Raw genomic sequence first — 22,217 nt, 5'->3', positions numbered from 1 at the left:
GGCCGCTCTTCTTTCCCAAGATCAGGATCAGGGATACTGGGAGGAACCTCCCAAGGACGATGGAGCGTGGGAGACCATCCCGATCAAAAAGAGTGAGCTCGAAGCTCAAGACACACTCTTCCGTCTCCTTCCTTCCTTTCTCTCTCTAACTGACCCTCCCTCTCTCTCTCTCTCTCTTCCACCCTTGTTCGCAGAAACCACCACCTCCTCCTCCAACTTCGGCTCCTCCAACAACCACTCTTCCTCCAGTTCCTCCGCCTACGCCGCCCTCTCCGCCGACGCAGCCAAGAAGCAGAGGCAGAACCAGGCGAGGAACGACAAGGTCAAGGGAGCCAAAGCCGAGGCTGAGAAGGAGAGGTTGAGGGTTCTCGCAGAGCATAGAAGGGGACTTGAGAAGTGAGTCGGCACCGCTAGTCCTTTTTTTGGTTGGTTGGTTCGAGGAACGAGGGAAGGAGAGTCTTCGACGTTCGAGCTTTTGAAACACAAACTGACCTTTCGTTCGTTTTTTGGTTTCGTTTTGCCCCGTTGCTAGAGCTCGAATGGACGCCTACAGCGGGACCAAAAAGGACCACGGGATGAAGGCTTCGGTGGGGATGAACGGGAAGATGGTTTGGGATTAAAGACGAGGTCTGGTGGACGCGACGAGACTCGACTCCATGCGCACGAGCTTTCTTCTTTCTGTTCTGGTCGGGCAATCCGAAGCAAGGGCGTGATAGATAGGGCAAGAAGAGAGAAAAGAGAAGCATAAGGGTGGCAGGAGTAGTGAAAGATAAAAGCCCAAAGGGAGAACGAAAGATGCAAAAAAAGAGAGACGGAGAACGAAGTGACGAGACGCGACAACCAACACCAACCCACGAAACCGAACGAGAAACGAAACCAAGGCGAAACTAAGCGCTCCCCATCGTAACCCTCCTACTAGCTCTCCTCCCCACTCCGACTCCCACTTCCCCACCGCTCTCCTGATCCTTCGCTCCCGCTCCTTTCCCCCCTCCTCCTACCTCAGCCACCGCCGCCGCTCCGTTCCCGTTGCTAACTCCCAACGGCGCCATCCCACTCTCCCTCCTCTTGACCGCACCGGAACCAGGCATCGAAGCTCGGGGAGCAGGAGTGATGATCCGGAACGCTTTGGGAGTGGAGGAGTAGCTGTCGTCCCCTTCGTCGGCGAGGGAAGCGGTCGAGGTTGAAGAGGGAAGCATGGAGGATCCTCGACGTTGGGATGTAGAGGCGGGTTGTTTCTTGGCCGCTGGAGGTGGAGGTCGGGACGAGGCGAGAGCTTTGGGAGGAGGAGCAGAAGAGGAGGAGGACGAGCGAGGTTTCGCGTTGGGAGTTGAGTCTTGATCTTCTTCTTCTCCCTCCCCTTGTTCTTCCTGTTCGTCGTTCGAAGAGTCGGTATCCTCCGCTGCCGACGGTTTCCTTCGTCCTCCAGCTCCGGAAGCAACCACCTTCTTTGTCGCCTTCGTCGCCCTCACCACCTCTTCTTCCACCAACAAGATATCCTCCACTCCATCCTCGTCGTCGATCCCCGAGTAATCGTCGCTCAGTTCCGAGTCCTCCTCGTCCGAGCTCGAAGAGATGACCGCCTTCTTCTTCGCTGCCGAGGGTTCCTTGAGATCCTGGAGGGATTTCTTCTTGGGCAGGACGGATTTCCTTCGAGTCGCTGCTGAGGAGAGGGGAGGTGGAGGAGCGACCGTTCGGGAGGCGTAGGAAGGGGTGACGATGGAGGAGGAGGAAGGAGAGGAGTCGTCAAGAGGTCGAGGAGAGTGAGGTCGGGTTGGGAAAGGTTGGGAGCGGGGAGTTGGTTTGGGAGGTTCCGTGGCGAGGGAGGAGGAGGAGGCTGGTTTCCGCATCTTGCTGTGGAAGGGAAAGGAGGACAAAGGAGGCTATGGTCAGAATAAGAGTCGAAGAAATTGAAGAATGAAGCGGAAGGAGGGACGAACGCAGTGAGACTCGGCTCCTTGTAGTTGACGCTCTTGCTCGCTCGTCGACCTCTTCGACCTCCATCGGCGTCCTCGGATCCTTCGCTGGTGTTGGTGACAGTCGTAGTCGCCGATCCAGGGACGAAACTGGCCGCGGAAGTATCGGGAGCTGGTGTAGCAGGTGGAGAGGGGACTGAAAGAAGAGGATAATTGAGAGACGCGTCGACGAGGTCAGGTCCGAAGCGAGAGACGAAGATCAGAAAAGGGACTAACCTTGAGATGGGAGTTGGACCTTCGAAGATGAAGCCTCTGCGTTCGCCTCTTGAATGGGAGCCTTCCTCAACGCCTCGGCCAGATCCCTCATCTTGACCATCGATCCGCTCGTCTTCAAGGTCGACGCTCCCTTGGTCGAGAAAGAAGCTGTCGCCGACGTAGCTCTCGAAGGAACCGAGCTCGAAGTCGGCTTGGTGGTGGTGGTAGAAGAAGTGAGTTTGGGAGGAGGAGGTTGAGCTTTGGTCGGAGGTTTCGAAGCGGTCCTCGGCGTGGGCTTGCTGCTGGTGGCTGCTCGGACCGTCGAAGAGGAAGAGGTAGAGGAGGCGTTGGAAGCGGCCGAGGAAGGTCGAGAGGAAGTGGGAGCGGAAGATGGAAGAGGTTTACGAGATGCTGAAGGGGTGGACATGGGTCGAGAGGAAGAGGAGGAGAGGGGTTTGGACGAAGGACCTGCGACGGACGGCGAGGGTTCGGGATGGGAGGACGACGACGAGCCTTTCCTGGGAGCGCCGCCTACGAGGTTGGTAGAGGACGAAGAGGTCGGGAACCTGGATTGAGGGACATCGAGAGACATGATGGGCTGATGAAGGGGAGTCTTGAGAGCCAAAGCTGCCGACGAGGGAGGTTTCGATCCTGACGCGACGATGGCTCCTCGAGTGTGTTCGTCCTCCTCTACGGCCCTCATCTTGCCCTTCCCAACGCTAACCTCCACCTCCATCTCCGGCTCTTCAAACACCTCCTCGACCCCGACTTCCACCTCACTGAGATCTCCACCGCTCCAACGTCGTTCGTCCGGAATCACTCCCATTTCCTGATCCTCTCCGTCTCCGTCCTCGGACTCTGGTGTAGGACTCTTCCGACGACGTTGAGCGTAGTCGTCCGACTCGAGCGAGAGCATACCCGAGGATCGACGAGAAGCTCGGGAGTTGCGAGAGTGGGATCGAGCGGAGAGGCTGGGATGGCGTTCGATTTCCACTTGACCGAGGGAGGACGAGGAAGAGGAGGAGGCGAGGGATCCATCGGAGGGAGAGGAGGAGAGAGCCATGAGTGGTGATTCGTATCTACTGAAGCGAAAGGAGAGACCAGAAGTCAGTTTGAGATCGAGAAAGGAAAGGAAAATACGGGACGGAAAGAGAGGAGGAAGAAGAAGCGGGAGGTAGAGAGAGCTCAACGAACCGAGGGAGGTCGTCTTCGTTGACTTCGAGAACGTCTCCTGCATCCAAACCTTCTGGTGTCATGCTGACTTTTTGAGGAGGAAGAGCACTGAAGTTGTGGATATGATGAGAAGGGGGTATCGGAGGGTGGTTTCTGTTGAGAGTAGAGTTGGAGACGAGTTGATCCCGCAGAACGGATAAGGCGGGCATGGAGAGGAGGAGGGTGTTGACGAGTTTGAGGATGATCTAGAAGAAAAGCAAGAGATACAGATCAGCGACCATGAGATGCTGTAGAATCCCTTCTATCCACCAGTCGAAACTCAGGGCTCGAGCGAAGCAGTGGGGCTGGGAAAGGAGGAGGAACGGGAAGGGAAGGGAGCGAGGGAGGGAGGGAAGGAAGCTAGAGGATGGCTGAACTGACCTGACTCTCTTGACTGTTCCCTAGTCCAACAGGTTTCGCCCTCCACCTCTCCACCTCAGCTACGAGCTCTACGTTCCTGCTGCTGAGGAGGATGTTCTCGTCCTTGAGATTGAGCGTTTCTGCTTCGAGAACGGCGTTCTTCCTTCGATACTCGACGTTGTTCTTGACAACTTCGTTGGCCTGCTTACGGAGGTTCGCCATGCTCTCCTTCAATCGCTCAACTTCTACAAGAACATAGAGGAGAGAGAAGAGAGGTATGAGTGATCCAAGAGACGTGCAAGAAGAGCATGGGAGGGTGGCAAGGAAGGGAAAGAAGGGAAAAGAAGGGAGGAGGAGTGTTGACTTACCTGGCTTGTTTGCCGAACGAGGTTTCTTTGGTGGCAAGCTCGGTTGAGGAAGAGCACCTTCTTCTACTGAGAACACCATGGCGTCCGAGATATCCTAACTCTACGAAGAGAGTGGACAAGAAGAATGGGAAGGAGAAAAGGGAGGGTCGATGTCGTTGGGGAGAAAGAGAAAGCAGTCGCCAGAGTTGTTTTGAGCTTCGAGGAGGAGGGGACTCGTTTCGCCTTCAAACGGCCAGCATCCCTCTCTCCCTCGATGGTCAACGTCGTGAGTACAGCATATCTGCTATAACGCGGAGAAGAGCTGAACGAATATTTACTTTCCTTGCAGGTGAATCCTCCTCGCAAGAGTCTCGGACCGAGCCACAGGCTTCAGGCTCAAGCGGACGAGGAGTTCGACGAGCTCGACAGCTCCCAGGAATCCTTCCCTCAAGTCATCCAGCCCATCGAGAAGTTAGCAAAGAAGAGTAAAGCTGTAAGCTCATCCACCTATCTTGAAATCGAGAGAAAGAAGCTCATCCGTTCGCTCTATTTCTCCTTCCTTCCTCTCAGCGAGCTTCCTCCTCCTCCCTCGCCGTCGCTCCTCCTCCTCATCCTCCCGTCGTCCCATCCCCAGTCGCATCCTCCTCCAAGCTTCCCAATCCACCATCCCCATCCCCTCCACCAGAAGAAGAAACTCCTCCCCCTCCTCGTCAAGAAGACGACCCTCCTGCTCCTCCCACCGTCGACGAAGAGGTCGCTTCCTCTCCTCCTCCTCCTCAAGCTCCAACTCAAGCTCTCCCTCTCTTAGGCCTCAAGATCGTCGCATCCGGGAAGTTTACTCAGTCCCTTCTCGACGAGATCAGGGATCTCGTAGTCAGTCTAGGAGGGTGAGTCCAGTTCAACGCGTGCAAAAGGGGGAGGGAGAGAACAAAGCTCATCAGTCTTCCTTCCCTCGCTGCAGAGAATGGCCTGAGAAGATGAAGATCACCGCCAGCGTCTCCCTCGTCGTCATGGGACAGGACATCAAACAGGCTACGACTACCAAGATCATTCGAAAGCAGCTCCAGTCGGTGAACGGGATCCTGGGGTTGACGTCTTGGATCGAGCAGAGGAGGGAGGAGATTGCTGAGGAGGAGGATCGACTGGTGAGCTCTTTCCCTTCTCGTTTCTCTCACTTTCTCGAGCATGAGCTGACCTAGTGGATGACGGTACTGTGCACTTCAGGCCCGAGCAGGTCCTGCCGAGGCGAATGTCGAACCCAAGGTCGAGGAGGTCGAAGCAGAGGTTCGTCTTCGATTCCCTTTCTCACGCGTCGTTGTCTTCGACGCGTCTTGACCGTTGCTTTTCGCCCGTTCGTTCATCAGGTCGAACCTCCCAAGAGTGACTTCCGCTTCCAGGCTCGTGATGGATCTGCTCTCTCATTCTGGATCGCCGACAAGATCCCCAACTCAGTTCGAGAAGACCTCACCGAGCTTCTCATCGTGAGTCCCCTCTCCCTCCTTCTCGTCTCCTCCTCCTCCTCCTTCTCCCTCTCGTTCCCTCCAACTCTAGCTGATCAACCCTTCTATGCATTCTTCTCGACAACAGTCCCACGGAGGCAAACTCGAAGAGCTCGGTCAAGCCGACTTCCGACTCGTCGATCCAAGCACCTCCTTCGGAAAGTCTGCTCTCGCCGAGGATCTTCGCAACGACCCTGCAACGGTCTGGAGAGCGCGACCTTGGCACTGGGTGCATGCTTCCGTCACTTCCGGGAAGTTCCTCAAGAGAACGGAGCTGGAGAGTCAGAGTCCGGTCTTCGTGAGACCCACCATCGAAGGCGGAAAGCAGTTGGTTTGCTACGTGGCGAAGAGTTTGGATCGAGAGATGCCGTATCTGGCGAAGAGGATCAGGGTGAGTCAAGACGATACGAGTGGAGTGATAGCTGCGGCTGATGTTGACTCCGTCCTGTTTATTTGGTGCAGAGCTACGGAGGAGTCCTGACGAAAGACAAGAAGGACGCGACGGTCTTCATCGTCGACGAGGATTCCAAGGACAACCCTTCCACCAAGTCGATCAAGAACAACTACGGATCGGATACGACCAAGTTCATAGTCCCTTATCAGTGGATTCAGAAGAGCATCGATGCTGGGAAGCCTGTGGTTCTCGTTCGGTCTGGGTCAGTTGCGCTCCTCTTTCTTCCTCTCCTCTCCGTTCGTTTTCTTCTCAAGCTCTGACTCGAGTTCTTTCTCTCGACTTCGATTGCACAGACCCAAGCATGGATTCACCCCCGAAGAGGACGAGATGCTCCCCAAGTTTATCGCTCAGGTCATCGTCGGTCAGGAGAGAGGAACGATCAAGGAAGGGAATCAGTCGATGAAGCAGAACGGGGAGAAGATGTATCGTTACCTCTGTTCGGACGTAAGTCTCACCATTCTCCTGTCCCCTGAGTTTATGCACGTCTTCTCGACCGACGAAGCTGACTCAACCTTCTCTCTTTCTCTCCCTCCAGTCGAACGTCCATCGCTGGCCTTGGTCTCGAACCCATCCTCCCTCTTCCTGGAGGGAACGCTACCGGAACAACAAGGAAGCCTTCGATCCTATCATTCAGAAGCTCTGCCGGGACTTGAGGAAGAACGGGAAGTTCGCTGATGGGTTCGGAGAGGAGGACGCTTCGGACGATGGCCAGAAGAAGAGGTTCGTTCCTCACCCTGCGCTCTTTTCTCCCTCCTTCTTGGTCGTCGCTGACTTCAGTTACACCCCCCTTCAACCTTTCTCAGGACCTTGAACGCCTCCGCATCCTCTTCGAAGAAGGTCAACGGCAAGAAACGAGCTCGTTCATCCTCCTCCTCCGACGAGAGACAGCCCTCTCCCACCGCTCCTCCTTCGCCCAAACGAGCTCGAACCGCTCTCGCTCCTCGAGATCGATCCGCTTCTCGAGCCAACGAAGCAGCTCCCGAGGAATTCGCCGTCGAGGAACAACAGCAGAGGGAAGGCTTCGACTACCCTGCCGACGACGACAACATGGCTCAAGACGACGCCGACTACGGTCTTCGAGAAGACGAGAAAGCTGAACCAGCTGGAGGAGACGTGCCCATGGATCAGGAGGAATCCGCTGCTGCAGTCGTCGAGGACAAGGGAGGAGTCGCCGAACCGATTCAGCCCCAACAGGAGGAGGAGTACGACGAAGAGGATCGACGCGCTCTTGTTGAATCCCTCAGGACGACAGTCCCAACAGCCAAGGATTCCAGCTCAAGCTCGAAGGTCGAAGCCGAGTCGGGAGTCGTTCCTCAAGAGCAGCAGCACCAGAAGGACTCAGACGACGACGACTCGGACGACGAACTCGCAAAGGCGATGGAGAACGACGATGCTCTCGCCGCTGCCCTTCCGGAGACTCAACAAGTCAACAGACGTCAGTACGAGGACGAGGACGAGGACGAGGAGATGTACGACGTGTCGGGAGTCTCTGGAGGTCTGGGACTCGCCGAGGACGAGGAAGACAAAGACGAGGACCAGGCCGAGCAGGAACCACCAGCACCCATCGTACCAGCTCAGATCGTCGTCGATACCGTCGAATCCCCACCCCGCACGACGGCTCGACTCACCAGGAGTCGATCAGCAGTCTCAGCAGATCCTCCTCAGAAGAACGGTGCATCCTCCAGCGTCGTCGCTCGAACACTTCCTTCTCTCAGAGTCGAAGGAGCAGAGGCAGTCCCTCATCTCGAGATCGTCCCGAGGAAGTCGTCTAGCAGCAGTCGTCGAAAATCGAAGTCGAAGTCCGGGTCGCCCTCGATCCGTCTTGAGGGTGAGTCTCTCTCTCTCTTTCTCTCTCTCTTCGAGTCCTTCCTCGAGCCCAAAACGCCTCTCAATTGTGCTGACTCCCACATCTTCGCTCCTTTCGTTCTTTCTTCGCAGGATCAGAGAAGGAAGTCGTTCAGGTCGTTCGCTCGGTCTCCAACACCGCCTCAGGATTTCTCTCGTCGATATCTTCGGTCGCGTCCCAAGCCATCGACGCCATCTCCTCCCCTCGAAAATCCTTCAGAACAGCAGCCAGTCGATCTCCCGCTCATCCTCAACCTCGAGTCCGAAACCTCGCTTCGGGATCTCCTTCACCCTCGTCTTCACGAACAGACGCGTCCGAGGGTCTCGTCGGTTCGTCGTCGTCCTCCAAACCCAACGGGCGCCCCACTCCTTCCGCTCAAGCTCAGCCGCCACCACCTCCTAACCCTCAAGTCAACATCGTCCCCCCTCCTCCTCCTCCTCGAGAGCCCACACCTGTCCTCAGCGCGGCGGAGAAGAAAAGGAAGCAGGAAGCGGCGATGGCCTGGAGCCTGGCTGCCGGTCAACGATGGAACATCCCCGTCCTCGCCGCCGTCCAGGTCCTTCGACAGGCTGGAGGAAACTTCGAGGTCGCCGAGGAGAAGCTGAGGGAGGAGCAGGAGCAGGTGCACGAGTGGACGAAGGAGGAGGACGAGATTGTGCTTCGAGGATCGGCTCAGGAGACGAAGGCGTTGCAGGCGAAGGTTGGGCCGATGGTGTTTATTGCGAGGTTGACGCAGCTTCGCTCGTGAGGGGGAGGAGCAGGGTTTCGGAAGGTTTGGCGGAGAGATAGGCCGGGGAGGGAAGGGGAAGAAGAGGAGGAGGAGGGAGGAGAGAGAGTTTCATTCGGCCAAGGGCCTTTTCTCGTCGCGTTTCGTTTGGTTGTGTTTCTCGATCTCTCTCGTTTTCAGTTTTTCCTTTCGTGTCCTGTTTTCCTCTATTGTTCTCTCTCAGCTCGTACGATGAGAAGGTATTGCTCCCCTTGTGGTTGGCCGAGGTGGGGAAGGAGGAAAAAAGGCAGGACGATAACGGCGAGGCGAGGAGAGGAGTGGATTTGTAGAAACCTCGACCATCTGTATTTACTGTCAGTTCTTGAGTTCCGAGAAGGGAAAATCCGTCTTCTGACCCTCAACTACATCCCACTTTTCTCTTTTTTTCGCTACTCAAGATGCGTGAAACCACCAGGTTGTTGATCTCGGAGCATCCTCACGTCGACAAACGAAGCTACAAGATCGTCCTCGTTGAAGTCGCCTCGGTTTCTTTCATTGTCGTTCGTCCTTTCCTCTCTTCCTCCTCCTCTTCCTTCCCTCCTTCCTTCCTTCTTTCTCTCCCTCGAAACTGACCAGATTTCTCGTTCGCATCTTACAGACTGCGACTCCTCTTCTTTTCGCCTTCCGAACGTTCAGCTGTCAAAATTACTACGACCACAACCCGCCGTTCGAAGGGGTCGGGGATCGTTGCGCTTTGAAGGAGATAGAAACGAGAGCGGCTCAGGCTGTCTCTGTCATGGTTCTCGGAGCTACAGTGAGTCGACGTTGGAGTCATGACTTGAAGGAAGGGAGAGGAAAAGGGAGAGGAGAAGAGAAGAGCAGAGGAGAGAAGAAGGAAGGAAGGAAGGACGAATTGAGCTCTCGATTCGGCGGGGGAGCCCGTCGAGGAGACGACCCACGAGCTGAAACCTCTCCTTCTTCGTCCTTCCTGTGGCTTCCAGATAGCCGGAGTGCTCAATCTGCTCGTAACGACGTGGGTGATCAAGCACTGGGGGGTCAGGTCGGCTCTCACGATGCAGACGTTCTGGTCCGCGATTCGAAACGTCTTCCAGATCATCGGAAGTGAGCTCTTTTCTCTTTTTCTCCCTTCTCGGTTCTCGTCCTTCGTTATTGACCGCTATGGCTTCCTCGTGGAACCCTCAGTCTACACTGGTCACGCTCAAGGGATCAGGATCATCTGTGCTGCTCAGGTTTTGACGATTCTTGGTGAGTTTGAAACTCTCGAACGACTCTTCTCTCGACGCGTCTTCCTCGATCCTCTGACGCGTCTTTTCGTTGCTTCCAACAGGCGGAGGTCCTGGATACATGCTCAGCGCCAACACCTGTACGTAAAGGTCACTCCTATGCTTCCCTCCGTTGCCTGACTCTACTCCCTCCTCCTCCAGATATCGCCGAAGTCGTAGCAGCTGAGGAAACGACCGCTGCTTTCGCCACGCTCCAAGGGTTCGTTCGCTCTCTCCTTCTTCCCTGCAGAATCACGAGAACTGACTCTTCTCCTCACCTTCTCCAGTGTCGGTCTCCTCGCAACTTCAATAGGATTCACCATCGGTGGTTCCCTAGGAGATCATTACGGAACTCCCATCCCCTCCATCATCACCCTCGTCCTCCTCACCTTCTCCACCATCCTCTCTCACTTCTTCCTCCCCTACATCGCCCCACCACCATCTCATCCGGAAATGGACAAGTCCTTCTTCTCCGCTTTCAAAAGTCTCAGCATCCTGCTCCCTTCGGAACGAGAGGATGGAGGGAAAGGGAAGGTCTGGGGCTTGACGCTGCTGGCTCTCGGATCGTTCCTCGGAGTCGAAGCAACAGCCTACGTCCCAGTCATGCTTCAGATGGCGGCGACCAATCTGTTCCAGTTCCGGCCTACTCAGAACGGATACCTGTGAGTCTCGTCTCGTTCTCTGGTCGTCGGCGCCTCTCTGTCTTCCTCTGACCCTTCCCTTTTCCTACTACCTCCTTTCTTCCTTTAGCATGTCCATCACCTCCTTATCCCGAGCGGTCTTCCTCACCCTCATCTTTCCCAAAATCATCTCCAAAGGACGAAAACTCTTCTCCGTCCCAACCCTCCCTCCCTCTCTCCCTCCCTCTCGACCCGTCTCGATGTACAAGGGAGCCATCCCCGACGATCCGGTCCAGTACGAGCCCTACCTCGTCTGGGGTCTCGACGAGGGATACCACTTTCAAGAACCTCTCGATCTCAACGTGATCATGAAGCCTATCGATAACAAGCACGGACGAGCTTTCGATCTGACGTTCCTTCGTTGCTCGTGAGTTTCTTTCTCCCTTCTCCTCTCTTCCCTTCCCTCCTCCTCGTCAACGCTGACTTTGTGGTTTTCCTCCTTCCTTTCCCATCAGCATGTTCGCCGACGCCGTCCTCACCGCCTCCGTTGGATTCTCCTCTCGAGGATGGCACATGCTCCTCGCCGCCGCTGTGATCCCACTCGCCTCAGGAACTGCCCCCGCCGCCAAAGGATGCATGATGGAGATGGTCAGGCCCGAGAAGAAGGCTGAAGCTCTTTCTGCGATCGCTCTCGTCGAGGTGGGTCTCTCAAAAACACCCTTCGTCTCCTCTCGTCGCGTCTTCTGACGCTTATTTTCATTCCCTCCCGCTATCAGTTCCTCGCTATGATCACCACCGTCTCAGTCTTCGGAGAGATTTTCGCCTTCCTCTCCGAACAAGGTCGTCCCAATCATGTTTTCGTTCTCAACGGCGTGAGTTCTGGCTCGAACCGCAACTCGTCCCCCGTTTCGTCCATTGACGTGTCTCTCCCTTCTTCCTCTCTTCAGTCCGTCGCCTTCGTCGCAGGTCTCATCCTCCTCCTCGTCCGCTTCCCACCTCGCGTTCGACTCGACCCAGAAACACCGGCGGTCTCTCGAACCTCAACGCCCAACCACATGTTCCCCAACTACGGGTCTGCAACAGGCACCACCACTCCCGTCGGCGCTCGTTCGAGAACACCTGCTCTGATCGATTACGGGCTTCCTCTCGCTACCGCTACCTAACTCCCTCCCCACCCCATAGATTTCGACTCGTTGCCGTCTCTCGCTCGCTCGCTTTGCTCACTCTTACAGCAGTCTACCCCTCTCTTTCTCTCTTCCTCTTTCTTTGTTTAGAGATAACTTTTTTTAAACGATCGCAACGAACTTTGAAACGACGAATACTATGCATATCGCTTGAACGTGTGTAGAGCTGGACTCGCAAAGAATCGAGTAAAGGAGAGCAAGAAGGGTCGTGAAACGAAGAAGGGTCGTGAACGGACGAGCGAAGTGAGAAGCGATATTTAAAAGAAGTGGATCGCGTAAGATAAGATACGAAGAAGTGAGATAGAAAGAAAGCCGGAAGGGTATCCTTAGAACTGGTGAGATTCAACACCGGCGATCTTTGAGGGAGCGAAGAAGAGAGACGCGTCGAGTCAGCTTGTAATTCGACGGGATGAACGAAGAAGACGAGAACGAACCTTGACGCCTTTCTTCCTAGGATGGTTGATGGTGATGAGGTTGCAGCCTGGATGAAAAGAAGGGGAGGAAAGGGAGGAGGTCAGTTCGAAGTCGACGCGTCTCAACTCGACTCGAGAAACGGCGGCGAAAGAGACCGGCAACGATCAACTCACCCCAAACTATGACTTCCTGAAGATTCTCGGCGTCCTCCAAGATCTGCTTGAGAGTGAAGTCGGTAACGTTTCCTGCAGATCAGAACGAAAGAGCCGCGTCAGTTCGTGTCGAACGAGAGTCACTCGAATCGAAGCGAGAGAACCACGTCAAGAACTCACTACACCACCCCAAATCCAGCCTCATCAAGCCCTTGCACGTCTTCCCCAGCTCCTTCACCACCTCCTCCTCCACATCCTTCCACCCGGTAATCTCCAACTCCCTCAACTTCTCGCCCGCCAACCCAACCAACGCCTGCAGCGTCGCTCCCTTCAACTGATGAGCCTTGCCCATCTTCACACTCTCCAACCCAACGTTCCCCTCCTGCTCCCAAGTGCGGAACACCTCAGCCATCCCCGTTCCCATCTCAACGGGAATCTCGTCCTCCCCGACCTCCTCCCCTTGGTCCTGAGGCGGAGCCGGCACGATTGGTGCGACTCCCTCCTCGGTCAGGAGAGGTAGGAGGGTAAGATCGAGTCGAGTGAGAACGAGGAGGTTTAAGGGAAGAAGGGTGTAGAGATCTTTAGAAGTGAGGAGGGATTGACCTGCGAGGTTGAGGGAGAGGAGGTTGGGTCCGATGGCGACGATCAACTCCTCGAGGTCCGAGCATCCCGAAGGAAGGGGGTTGAGAGGGTACGAAAGGTCGAGATGCTGTAGCTTCTTGAGTCCTCCCTGAGCAAGAACGCTCAACCAACTGCCTTCCATCTTCCCGCACTCGCTCAACCTCAACTCCGTCAGGTTCGTCCCACAGTTCTCCGCCAACGCTGAGATGCACTCGAGGTCGAGCCTCGGACTCTGTCGAACGAGGAAGCCTTCGAGACGAGACCCCATGTTGGTGAAGAAGTCGATCCAGGCTTGTTTTCGAACGAGGAAGGGACCGAGGAGTTCGAGTCGGGTGAGGGAGGGGAGTTGGGTCGAGAAGTAGACGAGCGGTTCGTCGGTGAGTTGACCGCAGAGGTTGAGAGTGAGGGAGGTGAGGTTGGGACAGAGGTTGGAGAGGATGAGGAATCCTCGAGGGTCGATGTTGGTGCAGTCCTTCATCGTGAAGGTCTTGAGTTCGACGTCGTAGAAGACTGGGAGAGAAGAAGGGGAAGAGGGCAGACGAGAAAGAGAGGTCAGCGGGAGGGAGTGCGACAGCGAGAAGATTGGACGAAGGAGAGGTAAAGGAACTCACGTTGAGCCGTTTGCGAGGTCCTGGAGAAGCAAAGGGATGGGAAAGGAGGACGAAAGATCAGCTCGAAGAGGGAGCTGCGACGCGTCGTTCGTCTTCTCGAATCGACTCGACTGGCTTTGTCGAACTGGGAACTCACATCTTCCTGTGTTTGCCTGGTCAATTGAAAGAGAGGCAAGAACCGAGGGGTCAGAAAACTGTTTGTCGGGGTTGATTCGAGCGAGGGAAGACAACGACCCGATTTGAGAGAAGAGACGACTCACAGATGATATCGTTGACCTTCTCCATGTTCGCAGCTGGAGTGTGAAAGCAGTCGGATGAAGAACAGATCAGCGAGATGTTTTTCTTCCCCTTCAACGCTTCTCCTGCTGAAGAATCGAAAAAGCAAAGACGCGTCACTCACACCCAATGTTCCCCAACGACTCGACGTCCTCCACGTTCTTTGCAATCACCTCGATCGTAAGATCCTTCAACGTCAAGATCCTAGCCTTCTCTTCGTAGTGGACAATCTGTCCCCCAAAACATAAAACGAAGGTCAGTCCTCGAAACCCAAACTCGACGCGCCGGTCCTTTCGCAAACTCACCTTCCTCCTCTGAGCAGGGGGAGCAGCCTTCTTCGCAGCCGCCTTCTTAGCAGCAGCAGGTCCCTTGTAATCTCCCAGACCAGCAGCGATGGCACAGGGGCGACAGAGCACAGCGGAAGGGTCGTTGGGAGAAGGAGGAGAGTAGTTGGTCTGAGCGAAACGTGAGAGAGAGTCAGGTTTCTCGAAGACGGTTTGAGGAGAAAAAGAAGAAACTTACAACGGTAACTTTTGCACCACACTCTCCACACGCCGTGATGGATCCGTTGGCAGGTCTGCCTCCTCCTCCAACCTTCTTCTTTCCAGGAGCCGGAGCGCCCTTCTTTTTGGGAGGAGGAGCAGGAGCAACATCGGAGTCCGAGTCGTCGTCGTTCTTGTTCTTGTTCTTACTGGTGCTGTAGTCGTCGTCTCCATCGAGGTCGTCTGAGTCGTCGATGTTCTGCAAGAAAACGACGATGAGACGGACTCGACCGGGCTTCGATTCCTCCCCTCCCTTCCTTTCCCTCCCCACTAGACCCCAACCAAGCGAGAAGGAAAGCTCTCACAATGATCTTCTTCTTCCTCTTGGTCCCAGCCTTCTGAGGAAGCTGATCCGAGTCCTCTGCTTCGTCTTCCTCGTCGAGATCTATCAAGTCCGTTGGTCTTCGAGAGCTTGATCCAGCGACGGCGTAGGTGGAGTTGGAAGGACCTGCTTCAGCGTTGGCAGGAGGGTCGGCAGCAGCAGCGGGAGCTGGGTTGTAGTTGACTCCGGTTCGACCGACGATTCCTTGCTCCTGCGAGAGAGAGAGAGAAAGAAGAACGAACGAGAGGGCGGTGGGAGGTCAGGACGAGGAAGACGGATGAGAGCAGAATTCAAGATCGCTCGAGTTCGAGGAGGATCGAAAAGGATACGAGGACGTACCTTGAGGTCTGTAGAAGGCGAAAAGTGGGTAGAGAAAGAGGCAAGAGAGTCAGCGAGAGGGTTTGAGCGACGAGGTGGAGAATGGAGGGAGGAATCGAAGCGAGCTTGGAGAAACGAAGCTCAAAGAGTGTCAGGAAGATGTGTAGAAAGATACCCACAGGCCGTCATGGCCGAAGTTGGTCCCGAGACACCGTTGCGACGAGGTGGCATTGCTGGGAAAACTTTTGAGAAGAGTCGTGAGGGGTGGCGAGAAGAAAAGGAAGGAGGGAGGGCGAATCGACCAAGCTCATTTCGAAGGATCGGAGTCGCGTCCCCTTCCCTCCTCCAAACGTCCATCCCACTCTCCTGCTCTACAAAGATGAGCTCTACAGAAAACGAATACGAGAAGCAGAGGCTGGAGAACATCAGAGCGAACGTACGTATCTTTCCCGATCTCCTTGCAAGGAGCTTCTTCTCCTTCCTCTCCTCCTTCCACCGAGCTCACTTTCCCTTCCTCCTTCCCTTCCCCCTTCCAACGCCCCTTCTCAGCAAGCTCTTCTCGACTCTCTCAAGCTCGGATCAGGAGGAGCTTCCGCTCTAGGAATTCAGAAGAAACCTGCTCCTCCCCCAGCGGACAAGTCCAAGAAGAGAAAGTCGATTCCATCCGTCAAATCGGAGGCGGGACCCAGGAGGAGTTCGTCGAGGTTGCTCGGACTGGAAGCGGATTCAGAGGTCGTAAAGAGGAAAGCAGAGGTCAGTCACGCGTGTCTTCTATACGTGCTCGAAGGTTCGAACTTTGATAGCGGAGGGACCGAAGGACGGGGACGTGTCAAAGGGAAGGAAGGAGGAGCAGAGCTCGCGTTTTCCCTCCCTTTCTCTTCTCCTCCTTCGTTCGAAGCTCTCAAAGGTCTGATCCCTTGCCCTGTCTCATCTCACAGGAAGACGCCGCCATCGCCTACGTCGAACGTAAACAAGCTCTCAAAGCTCGACACGAACCCTACTCGCTCCATAACCTCCCCGAACCAATCTCCGACCTCGCCTCCCTCTCCTCCGCTCTCGCCTCAACCTCCTCGTCTTCCAACCCCAAACCCTTCGATACAGCCACTTCCACCGCCGACGAGGATGACGAGGCTGGAAAAGCTGGGAATCGAGCGGAGGTCTTCAAGCTCAAGGAGCAGTTCGACGGACTGGTGATCCGTTCTCAAGCGAGAGTTACAGAGGAGAGAGTGTTTTCTATGACGGTTCATCCCGAGAAGACCAAGACGTTGGTGTTTGTTGGAGACAAGTACGGTGAGCTGCTTGTTTCCTTTCGCTTTGTCTCGTGCTCTCTCAATCAAAACGGACGAGCTCACTCCCTTCTCGTCTCCTCCCTCCCTCCCGTTCAGGTCAACTCGGAATCTGGGACGCCCTCGCTCCTCCCGACGAAACTCCCGACGACTCCGACGCCGCCGCTAGCAAGTACCTCGCCGAGGGCAAGCACTGGAAGATCCAAGTCCACGGCAAATCCTCGCTCTCGTGTATGAAGGTCGATCCCTCGGACGGGAAGAAGCTCTACACCTCGTCCTACGACTGCACGATCCGAGCTCTCGACCTCGAGAACCAGCAATCAGTGGAGGTGTTTTCGATCAGGGATAGTGATTACTTGATCAGCAACTTTGATATGCCGCTGGAGGGGAACGAGGTGAGTGTCTTTCGCGACGTTTCGTCGTCTTCGAGCGAGGGAGCTGAGCTGACTCTCGTTGGGTTGGGTTTACTTTGTGGGTTAGATCTGGGCTACGGACAAGAAGGGTGGGTTGAGTCATTGTGATTTGAGGGAGGGAGGGTCGGGAAGGAGGAGGTACGAGGTTGGAGAGGGAAAGAAGTTGGGAGGTGTTTCGGTTAATCGTCAGTTTCCCCTTCCTCTCTTCTCTCACCTTCCCATTTTTCTCCTTCCCTTTCTCACATCTTTCTGCCCTGTTTGTCCTCCCTCTCTTCTCCCAGCCGCCCATCCCTGGCTCGTCTGCACCGCCGGAAACGATCAGCACGTCCGCATATGGGACGTTCGTCACCTCTCCAAGATCAACCCTACCTCTTCTGCCTCCATCCCAGCGGCAGAGGAACCCTTGGCTGCGGCTGAAGGAGAAGCAGCGGTGGCGGAGGAGGAGATTGTGGAGACGTGGCCGACGGCGAACATCTTGGGAGAGCAGATCAAGGCTTACGCTGCGACGGAGAAGGGGAAAGGGTTGGTGCAGGGGGTTTGGAGACACGGGAAGAGTTGCTCGAGTGCTGTTTGGGATCCGTGAGTTTTTTGAGGTTTCGGTTTGTGACGGGGAGGCGAGGGAGGAAGGGAGGGAGAAGGGGAGAAAACGAAAATTGACGCGACGCGACTTTCCCCTCTCTTTTTCCTTCTTCTTTCTCTTCCCAGCTGGGGACGTCGACTCCTCACCACCTCCTACGACGATTCTCTTCGAGGTACGTCCATCTCTACCTGCTCCAACTCCTCTCTTCCTCCCCAAACTCACACACCCTTCCTCTTCCCCTTCCTTCGAATTCAGTCTGGTCCCTCCCCCTCTCCTCCTTCTCCTCCCCCGCTCCCTTCACCGCTTCCGAATTCTCCAACCCCCGCTCCACCATCCCTCACGACTGCCAAACAGGTCGTTGGCTCTCCATCCTCCGAGCCCAGTGGTCCGCCAACGTCGACTACTGTCCGCACTTCACGGTCGGCAACATGAAGAGGAGTCTGGACGTGTTTGCCTGGAGCGGGGAGCTGGTGCAGAGGTTGTTTGATCCGGAGATGTGAGTGGAGTTGGCTTCGGTTTCTTTGGGGGGGGCGGGGAGGGAAGAAGGAGGAGACGAGCGAGTGAGCTGACTTCGTTCGGTTCGGTTTGGGTTTCGTTTTCATTCGCAGCATCACCGCCGTTCCAGCTGTGACGGCTTCCCATCCTGGGATCGTCAACACCGTGGTGGGTGGGAACGGAAGTGGGAAATGTCAGGTTTGGGGGAAGCCCGAGTAGTTTCGTTTCGTTCTCTTCTTTCGTCTCTTGGGTTTCGGTCGCTCTTTCTTCTTGCAGCGTACCTCTCGTTTTTGTGCTTCGGTAGTTCTACCCTTCTTATATTTCTCGTCTGATGTTGACTTGTCGTTGGACTGAAGCGCTCGAGCAAAAACAGAAGAGAGGGAGGGGAGAGGAGAGAGGATCAGACGCGTCGAGCGAGCGAGGAGACGAAGGTTGATAGATCCAAGAGCAGTCCAAGAAGCCACTCAAGATGATTGGGATAAGGAAGGTAAAGGGGGATACGAAGGTATAGTAGATAAGGCGTTGAGGGTCGTGAGAGATCGGAAAGAGAGAGAGCAAGAGCAGGAGAAGAAGCGAGATCGGGTACGAGCGAGCCAGTTCTACCTAGGAAACTGAGAGAGAATTCTAGTTCCAATCGCCAGGTTTCTACGAAGTCGAACGAGAAGAGAACGAGATCGAGTCAGTTCGTGAGCAAGAGGCGCGACGAGGACGAAGGGGACTCACGGCGAGAGATTCCTGACCCGTCGGCGAGGCCTTGTTCGAATCGACGGCTTTGTTGTGCTCCTTAAGCTTCGCGGAGAGGACTCCTGCTTTAGGGTTGGAGGTCGAGATTCCTCGGGTAGAGTTCTGGAGGAAGAAGAGCAGAAGGGAGAGGAAGTCAGCGAACGCAACGAACGAGGAGGAGATGGGCGCCAAGTCGAGGTTGAGCTTGAGAAGGGAAAGAAGGACTAGTAGGGAGCGAAGGCAGGGCTATAGGGTAGCTTTGAGGAGCTCGAACGAAGCTCTACATGCTCTTTTACATCCTCAGCTCGCTCAAAGACCCAAACTGAATTGAGAATGGGTCGAAACTCGACTGACCTTCGCCTGCCTCTCCTCCGCCGCCCTCAAGGCGGCTTCCCTCGCTCCTCCTTCCCCTTGAGATCTGACAGGATCCTCGAACCCGTCTCCTAGAGTATTCCGACCTCCTTGGTAGTTGTTCTTCCCGCTCAGACTGCTCTGCTGAGGTGCTGCTGGAGTTGGAGAGGAGGAGGAAGCGAGGGTGTGGATGTTGGATTTCGGAGTTGCCGTGGATCCTAAACGTTGACCTCCTGCTGAAGAAGTCTTGGGCTTTCCATCGGAGGAAGGATCGGAGAGGCAGTTTCCCATTGAAAGAGTGGTTGGCGGAAGAAGATAAGGAGGAGGAGGGAGGTGGGAGAAAAGGAAGGAGGGAGGAGTGTTGGGTTCGGGGAGGAGGCCGGAAGGAGAAGACGTTTCGACGCGGTTGCTGGAGATTTACGAGGTTGCTTCGAAGGAAAGAGTTATAGAGAAGAAGGAGAAGAAGTTGACAAGGTCTGCTTTTCGATTGTGGGTGTTGGACGGAGGAACGAAACGAGGACGAGATCGTCACGACCTCCTCCGCGGTCTTGAAGCGATCTTGTCCTCTCCCTCTCTTTGTGACTCTCCAACGACCATGAGCTCCTCCTTCAACCGATCCGACGACATCGACCCTTTCGCACAGGACTCCCCTTCTTCACCTTCACCCTTCGAATCTCCTAAACTAGCCCAACAGACTCCTCTCCCTCCAGACAACGACGAAGAAGAAGACGAACGCCCTCCTTCCTTCAACAGCTCAACTGCCACTCCTCCTCCTCCACCTCCTCCTAGAGAGCCTACTCCTCCTCCACCAACTCAGGTTCAGTCTCCTCAGACGCCCAGCAGAGCGTACAACCGAAACAGTGGCTTCGAACATGCTGCGACGAGCGTAGGGAGGTATCTCCAACAGTCGGATTGGGTGATAGAGGTCAAGCTCGCTCCCTCTCCGAAGCTCGCAGATTGGTAGAAATCCAGCTCGCTGACTTTGTTCTCCTGTTGATATCGAGCAGATCACGGATGCCTACAAGACTACAGAAGGATCCCAGTCCGCTTACATCGTCTATGTCGTTCGAACAGGGGTACGTTCCGTTGAAAGCTCACAGCTCCTCCTCCTCGAACCTCCTCCCCTCCTTCTCCCATCTCCGTGCCCTTCCCTCCTCTTCCTCCCTTGCTGACTTCCTTCTCGCTCTACTCTACAGACCGTGGAATGTCGTCGCCGTTACTCTGAATTCGAATCCCTTCGCTCCTCGCTCGCCAAACTCTACCCTACGCTCATCGTTCCTCCGATACCGTCCAAAACGACCGTCACAGAGTACGCCGTCAAGCAGAACAAGGCCAAGGAGGACGCAGCCGTGATTGCTCGTAGGACGAGGATGTTGACGACCTTCCTGAATCGAGTTGGGAAACATCCGATCTTGGGGCACGACACCGTCTTTCACAGGTTTCTTGACGGAGGGGTTTCTTGGGTCGGTCTCGCTCTTCTTTCGCCTCTCTTCCCACAGGATCTCAAACTGATGCACTTCTTTGATTTCTCTGGCAGACCGAAATTCTCCACTCTCCGCCTCTCTCCCAACTCCCCAAGAACTCGCTCAAAGCTCCCGCTCACGACCCGACCGACACGTCCTCCGCCGCCGCCTACGCTTCCCTCCCCAACCCTTCAGCAGCTCAGCCTCTCAGAAATCCGGATCAGAGGTTCCTCGAGAGCGAGGCATTCACCAACAAGTTCGAGAAGCATCTCAGTGGGAGCATGGAGAGGGTGAACAGGAGGGTGATGAAGCGTTGGGCAGGTGAGCTCGAACACTTCTCTTCAGTTATTCACTCTCCCCTGACCCTTTCTCGTTCGAGCCTGGAGCTCGTCGAACAACTCTGAAAGATCTGAAGCTCGAGACTGACTCGATGCTGGTCTCGTTCTCGCAGAACAATCCAACGACTACGCCGAACTGGGAGCCGTCCTCAACGGGTTCAGTCTCACCGAAACCGGATCTTTAGCAGCAGCCATCGAACGTTCAGGTCAAGCTGTTGATGCTACCTACCTCTCTACTACCAACCTTGTTCGTACACTCAACCCTCTCTTCCTTCGCCTCCTTTCCACGACTCTCGCTTGTTCAACCCTCCCGACGCGTCCTTTCCCCAAATCTCTGACCTTCCTTCCTTTCCCCTTCCTTCGCCCTCCCTCAGCTCCAACAATGGGAATCCAGCTGGACCGAACCGTTAACTGACTACGTCGCCTTCGGAGCCATCATCAAGAAACTGCTCTCGTACCGCCATCAGAAGAACGTCCAGTTCGAGATGACCGTCGACCAGATCGAGTCGAAGAAGATCTCGTTGGAGCAGTTGGAACGGAGCGAGGAGGAGGCGAGGAGGCTGGAAGGGGCGTTGGCGGCGGCTGGGGTTGGAGGAAGCTCTTCTACGTCCAGAGCAGCTGGTGGGGAGGAAGGAGGTGCTGCTGGAGGATCTGGAGCGAGAGGAGGCAGGAGTGGAGGAGGTGGGAGGAGCGGTGGGGCTTCGACGAGTGGGAGTGGAGGCTATGGGTTCCTGAGTGCGTTGAGTCATTCGTTGACGGGGATGATCGATGTGGATCCCGAGGCGACGAGGAGGAACAATATCTCGAAGACGAGGGAGTCGATTTCGCAGGTGAGCCTTTTTCTTCGTCTTCAATTCGAGCGTCCTTCCTTTCGCAGCACCCCGCAATCAAACTGACTCTCTTTCCTCTTTCGTTTGGGCCGTCGACTCTGCAGCTGGAAGACGCCCTCCACCTCTCTGCCCAGGACCTCAAGTACGCGTCTCAAACGATCCAGGCCGACCTCGATCGGTTCCAACGGCAGAAGGTCTCGGACGTGAGGAACATGAGCATCTCGTTGGCTACTGCTCATCGGGATTGGTGCAAGCAGGTGAGTTTGCTCGGGGCCCGGTCTTTGTTGAGAGGGCAGGGGAGAGGAGAGACGCGTTCAACGAGAACAGACGAAAACTGACTTCTTTCGCTTTGCTGTCGTCGTTTCTAGAACCTCGAAGCCTGGGAAGAAGCTCGGAAAGCTATCGATGCTATCGGTGAGTCTGCTGCCTACCCTGCCACTATCTCGAAACGAATCGCTGACCTCCCTTCCTCTTGTTCTTTTTTTCCATTCATCAGAACCTCATCCCGCCAACCCACCCAACGCAACTCCCAAACCTCCCATGTCTCCACCCCCAAGGAAGAACTCGATGAACCACCAACGTCAACCGATGGCTCGTCCTTCGCCGGCGGCCAGGAGCTCGAGCGTGAGGAGTGCAGGGAGCGAGGGAGTTGGGTTGGGAGCTCAGTAGAGTCGTCTCGTCGTGGTGTTTTGTTTTGCTCCATTGTTTTGCTTTAGTTTCGGGACGAATCTTACGTTGGTGTGTTTCTTGAGTTCGTAATTCCGGAAGAGGGAAGGAGAGAGAGCGATGCGTCGCTGTTCGTC

The 22,217-nt window shown here is 55.5% G+C and overlaps 8 protein-coding genes across 8 annotated transcripts; 5 read left to right on the top strand and 3 right to left on the bottom strand.

Annotated features, from left to right (window-relative positions):
• Nucleotides 1–440: 440 nt before the first annotated feature.
• On the bottom strand, nucleotides 441–4,343 carry BDY24DRAFT_380728 (uncharacterized protein). Its single transcript, XM_076639219.1, has 6 exons — nucleotides 4,109–4,343; nucleotides 3,762–3,985; nucleotides 3,363–3,586; nucleotides 2,190–3,247; nucleotides 1,938–2,109; nucleotides 441–1,851 (listed from the first exon to the last, which is right to left on the bottom strand). Exons 1-6 carry the CDS (start codon nucleotides 4,185–4,187, stop codon nucleotides 888–890), a joined length of 2,721 nt encoding a protein of 906 aa, XP_076499157.1. The 5' UTR covers nucleotides 4,188–4,343; the 3' UTR covers nucleotides 441–887.
• Nucleotides 4,341–5,682, top strand: BDY24DRAFT_380727 (uncharacterized protein). The gene is made up of 5 exons (XM_076639218.1): nucleotides 4,341–4,373; nucleotides 4,437–4,580; nucleotides 4,658–4,974; nucleotides 5,049–5,232; nucleotides 5,312–5,682. The coding sequence occupies exons 1-5, from the start codon at nucleotides 4,362–4,364 to the stop codon at nucleotides 5,420–5,422; spliced, it is 768 nt and encodes a 255-aa protein (XP_076499156.1). The 5' UTR covers nucleotides 4,341–4,361; the 3' UTR covers nucleotides 5,423–5,682.
• A 1,808-nt stretch (nucleotides 5,683–7,490) lies between these two features.
• On the top strand, nucleotides 7,491–8,767 carry BDY24DRAFT_380722 (uncharacterized protein). Its single transcript, XM_076639217.1, has 2 exons — nucleotides 7,491–7,868; nucleotides 7,979–8,767. The coding sequence occupies exons 1-2, from the start codon at nucleotides 7,508–7,510 to the stop codon at nucleotides 8,632–8,634; spliced, it is 1,017 nt and encodes a 338-aa protein (XP_076499155.1). The 5' UTR covers nucleotides 7,491–7,507; the 3' UTR covers nucleotides 8,635–8,767.
• A 483-nt stretch (nucleotides 8,768–9,250) lies between these two features.
• BDY24DRAFT_328752 (uncharacterized protein) lies at nucleotides 9,251–11,376 on the top strand (the record flags this gene model as incomplete). The annotated part of the gene is made up of 10 exons (XM_076637101.1): nucleotides 9,251–9,410; nucleotides 9,598–9,714; nucleotides 9,796–9,858; nucleotides 9,941–9,976; nucleotides 10,038–10,095; nucleotides 10,163–10,537; nucleotides 10,626–10,806; nucleotides 10,870–10,922; nucleotides 11,011–11,194; nucleotides 11,272–11,376. Coding segments are annotated over 10 exons (1,332 nt in total), but the record flags the coding sequence as incomplete, so codon positions are not given.
• A 447-nt stretch (nucleotides 11,377–11,823) lies between these two features.
• RAD7 (UV-damaged DNA-binding protein RAD7) lies at nucleotides 11,824–15,204 on the bottom strand. The gene is made up of 13 exons (XM_076639216.1): nucleotides 15,115–15,204; nucleotides 14,957–14,964; nucleotides 14,601–14,828; nucleotides 14,276–14,494; nucleotides 14,059–14,208; nucleotides 13,878–13,983; nucleotides 13,738–13,770; nucleotides 13,614–13,629; nucleotides 13,478–13,497; nucleotides 12,426–13,376; nucleotides 12,267–12,338; nucleotides 12,114–12,160; nucleotides 11,824–12,035 (listed from the first exon to the last, which is right to left on the bottom strand). The coding sequence occupies exons 1-13, from the start codon at nucleotides 15,164–15,166 to the stop codon at nucleotides 12,006–12,008; spliced, it is 1,932 nt and encodes a 643-aa protein (XP_076499153.1). The 5' UTR covers nucleotides 15,167–15,204; the 3' UTR covers nucleotides 11,824–12,005.
• Nucleotides 15,205–15,233: 29 nt separating this feature from the next.
• Nucleotides 15,234–18,065, top strand: CMR1 (Cmr1p). The gene is made up of 9 exons (XM_076639215.1): nucleotides 15,234–15,371; nucleotides 15,485–15,688; nucleotides 15,874–16,225; nucleotides 16,321–16,616; nucleotides 16,702–16,819; nucleotides 16,916–17,213; nucleotides 17,340–17,386; nucleotides 17,470–17,710; nucleotides 17,823–18,065. The coding sequence occupies exons 1-9, from the start codon at nucleotides 15,315–15,317 to the stop codon at nucleotides 17,926–17,928; spliced, it is 1,719 nt and encodes a 572-aa protein (XP_076499152.1). The 5' UTR covers nucleotides 15,234–15,314; the 3' UTR covers nucleotides 17,929–18,065.
• A 1-nt stretch (nucleotide 18,066) lies between these two features.
• Nucleotides 18,067–19,378, bottom strand: BDY24DRAFT_439219 (uncharacterized protein; the record flags this gene model as incomplete). The annotated part of the gene is made up of 3 exons (XM_076644429.1): nucleotides 18,067–18,354; nucleotides 18,433–18,555; nucleotides 18,787–19,378. Coding segments are annotated over 2 exons (627 nt in total), but the record flags the coding sequence as incomplete, so codon positions are not given.
• Nucleotides 19,372–22,165, top strand: BDY24DRAFT_380683 (PX and BAR domain-containing protein). The gene is made up of 9 exons (XM_076639214.1): nucleotides 19,372–19,708; nucleotides 19,791–19,859; nucleotides 19,980–20,246; nucleotides 20,321–20,567; nucleotides 20,698–20,831; nucleotides 20,959–21,414; nucleotides 21,519–21,671; nucleotides 21,783–21,828; nucleotides 21,911–22,165. The coding sequence occupies exons 1-9, from the start codon at nucleotides 19,379–19,381 to the stop codon at nucleotides 22,081–22,083; spliced, it is 1,875 nt and encodes a 624-aa protein (XP_076499150.1). The 5' UTR covers nucleotides 19,372–19,378; the 3' UTR covers nucleotides 22,084–22,165.
• The last annotated feature ends 52 nt before the right edge of the window (nucleotides 22,166–22,217 follow it).

Source organism: Mrakia frigida, assembly GCF_051309035.1.
Source record: "Mrakia frigida strain ATCC 22029 unplaced genomic scaffold BDY24scaffold_6, whole genome shotgun sequence".
In the NCBI taxonomy this organism is placed as follows: Eukaryota; Fungi; Basidiomycota; class Tremellomycetes; order Cystofilobasidiales; family Mrakiaceae; genus Mrakia; species Mrakia frigida.
Note: the sequence above shows the minus strand (reverse complement) of the source record. Positions and strands in the feature narration are given on the sequence as shown.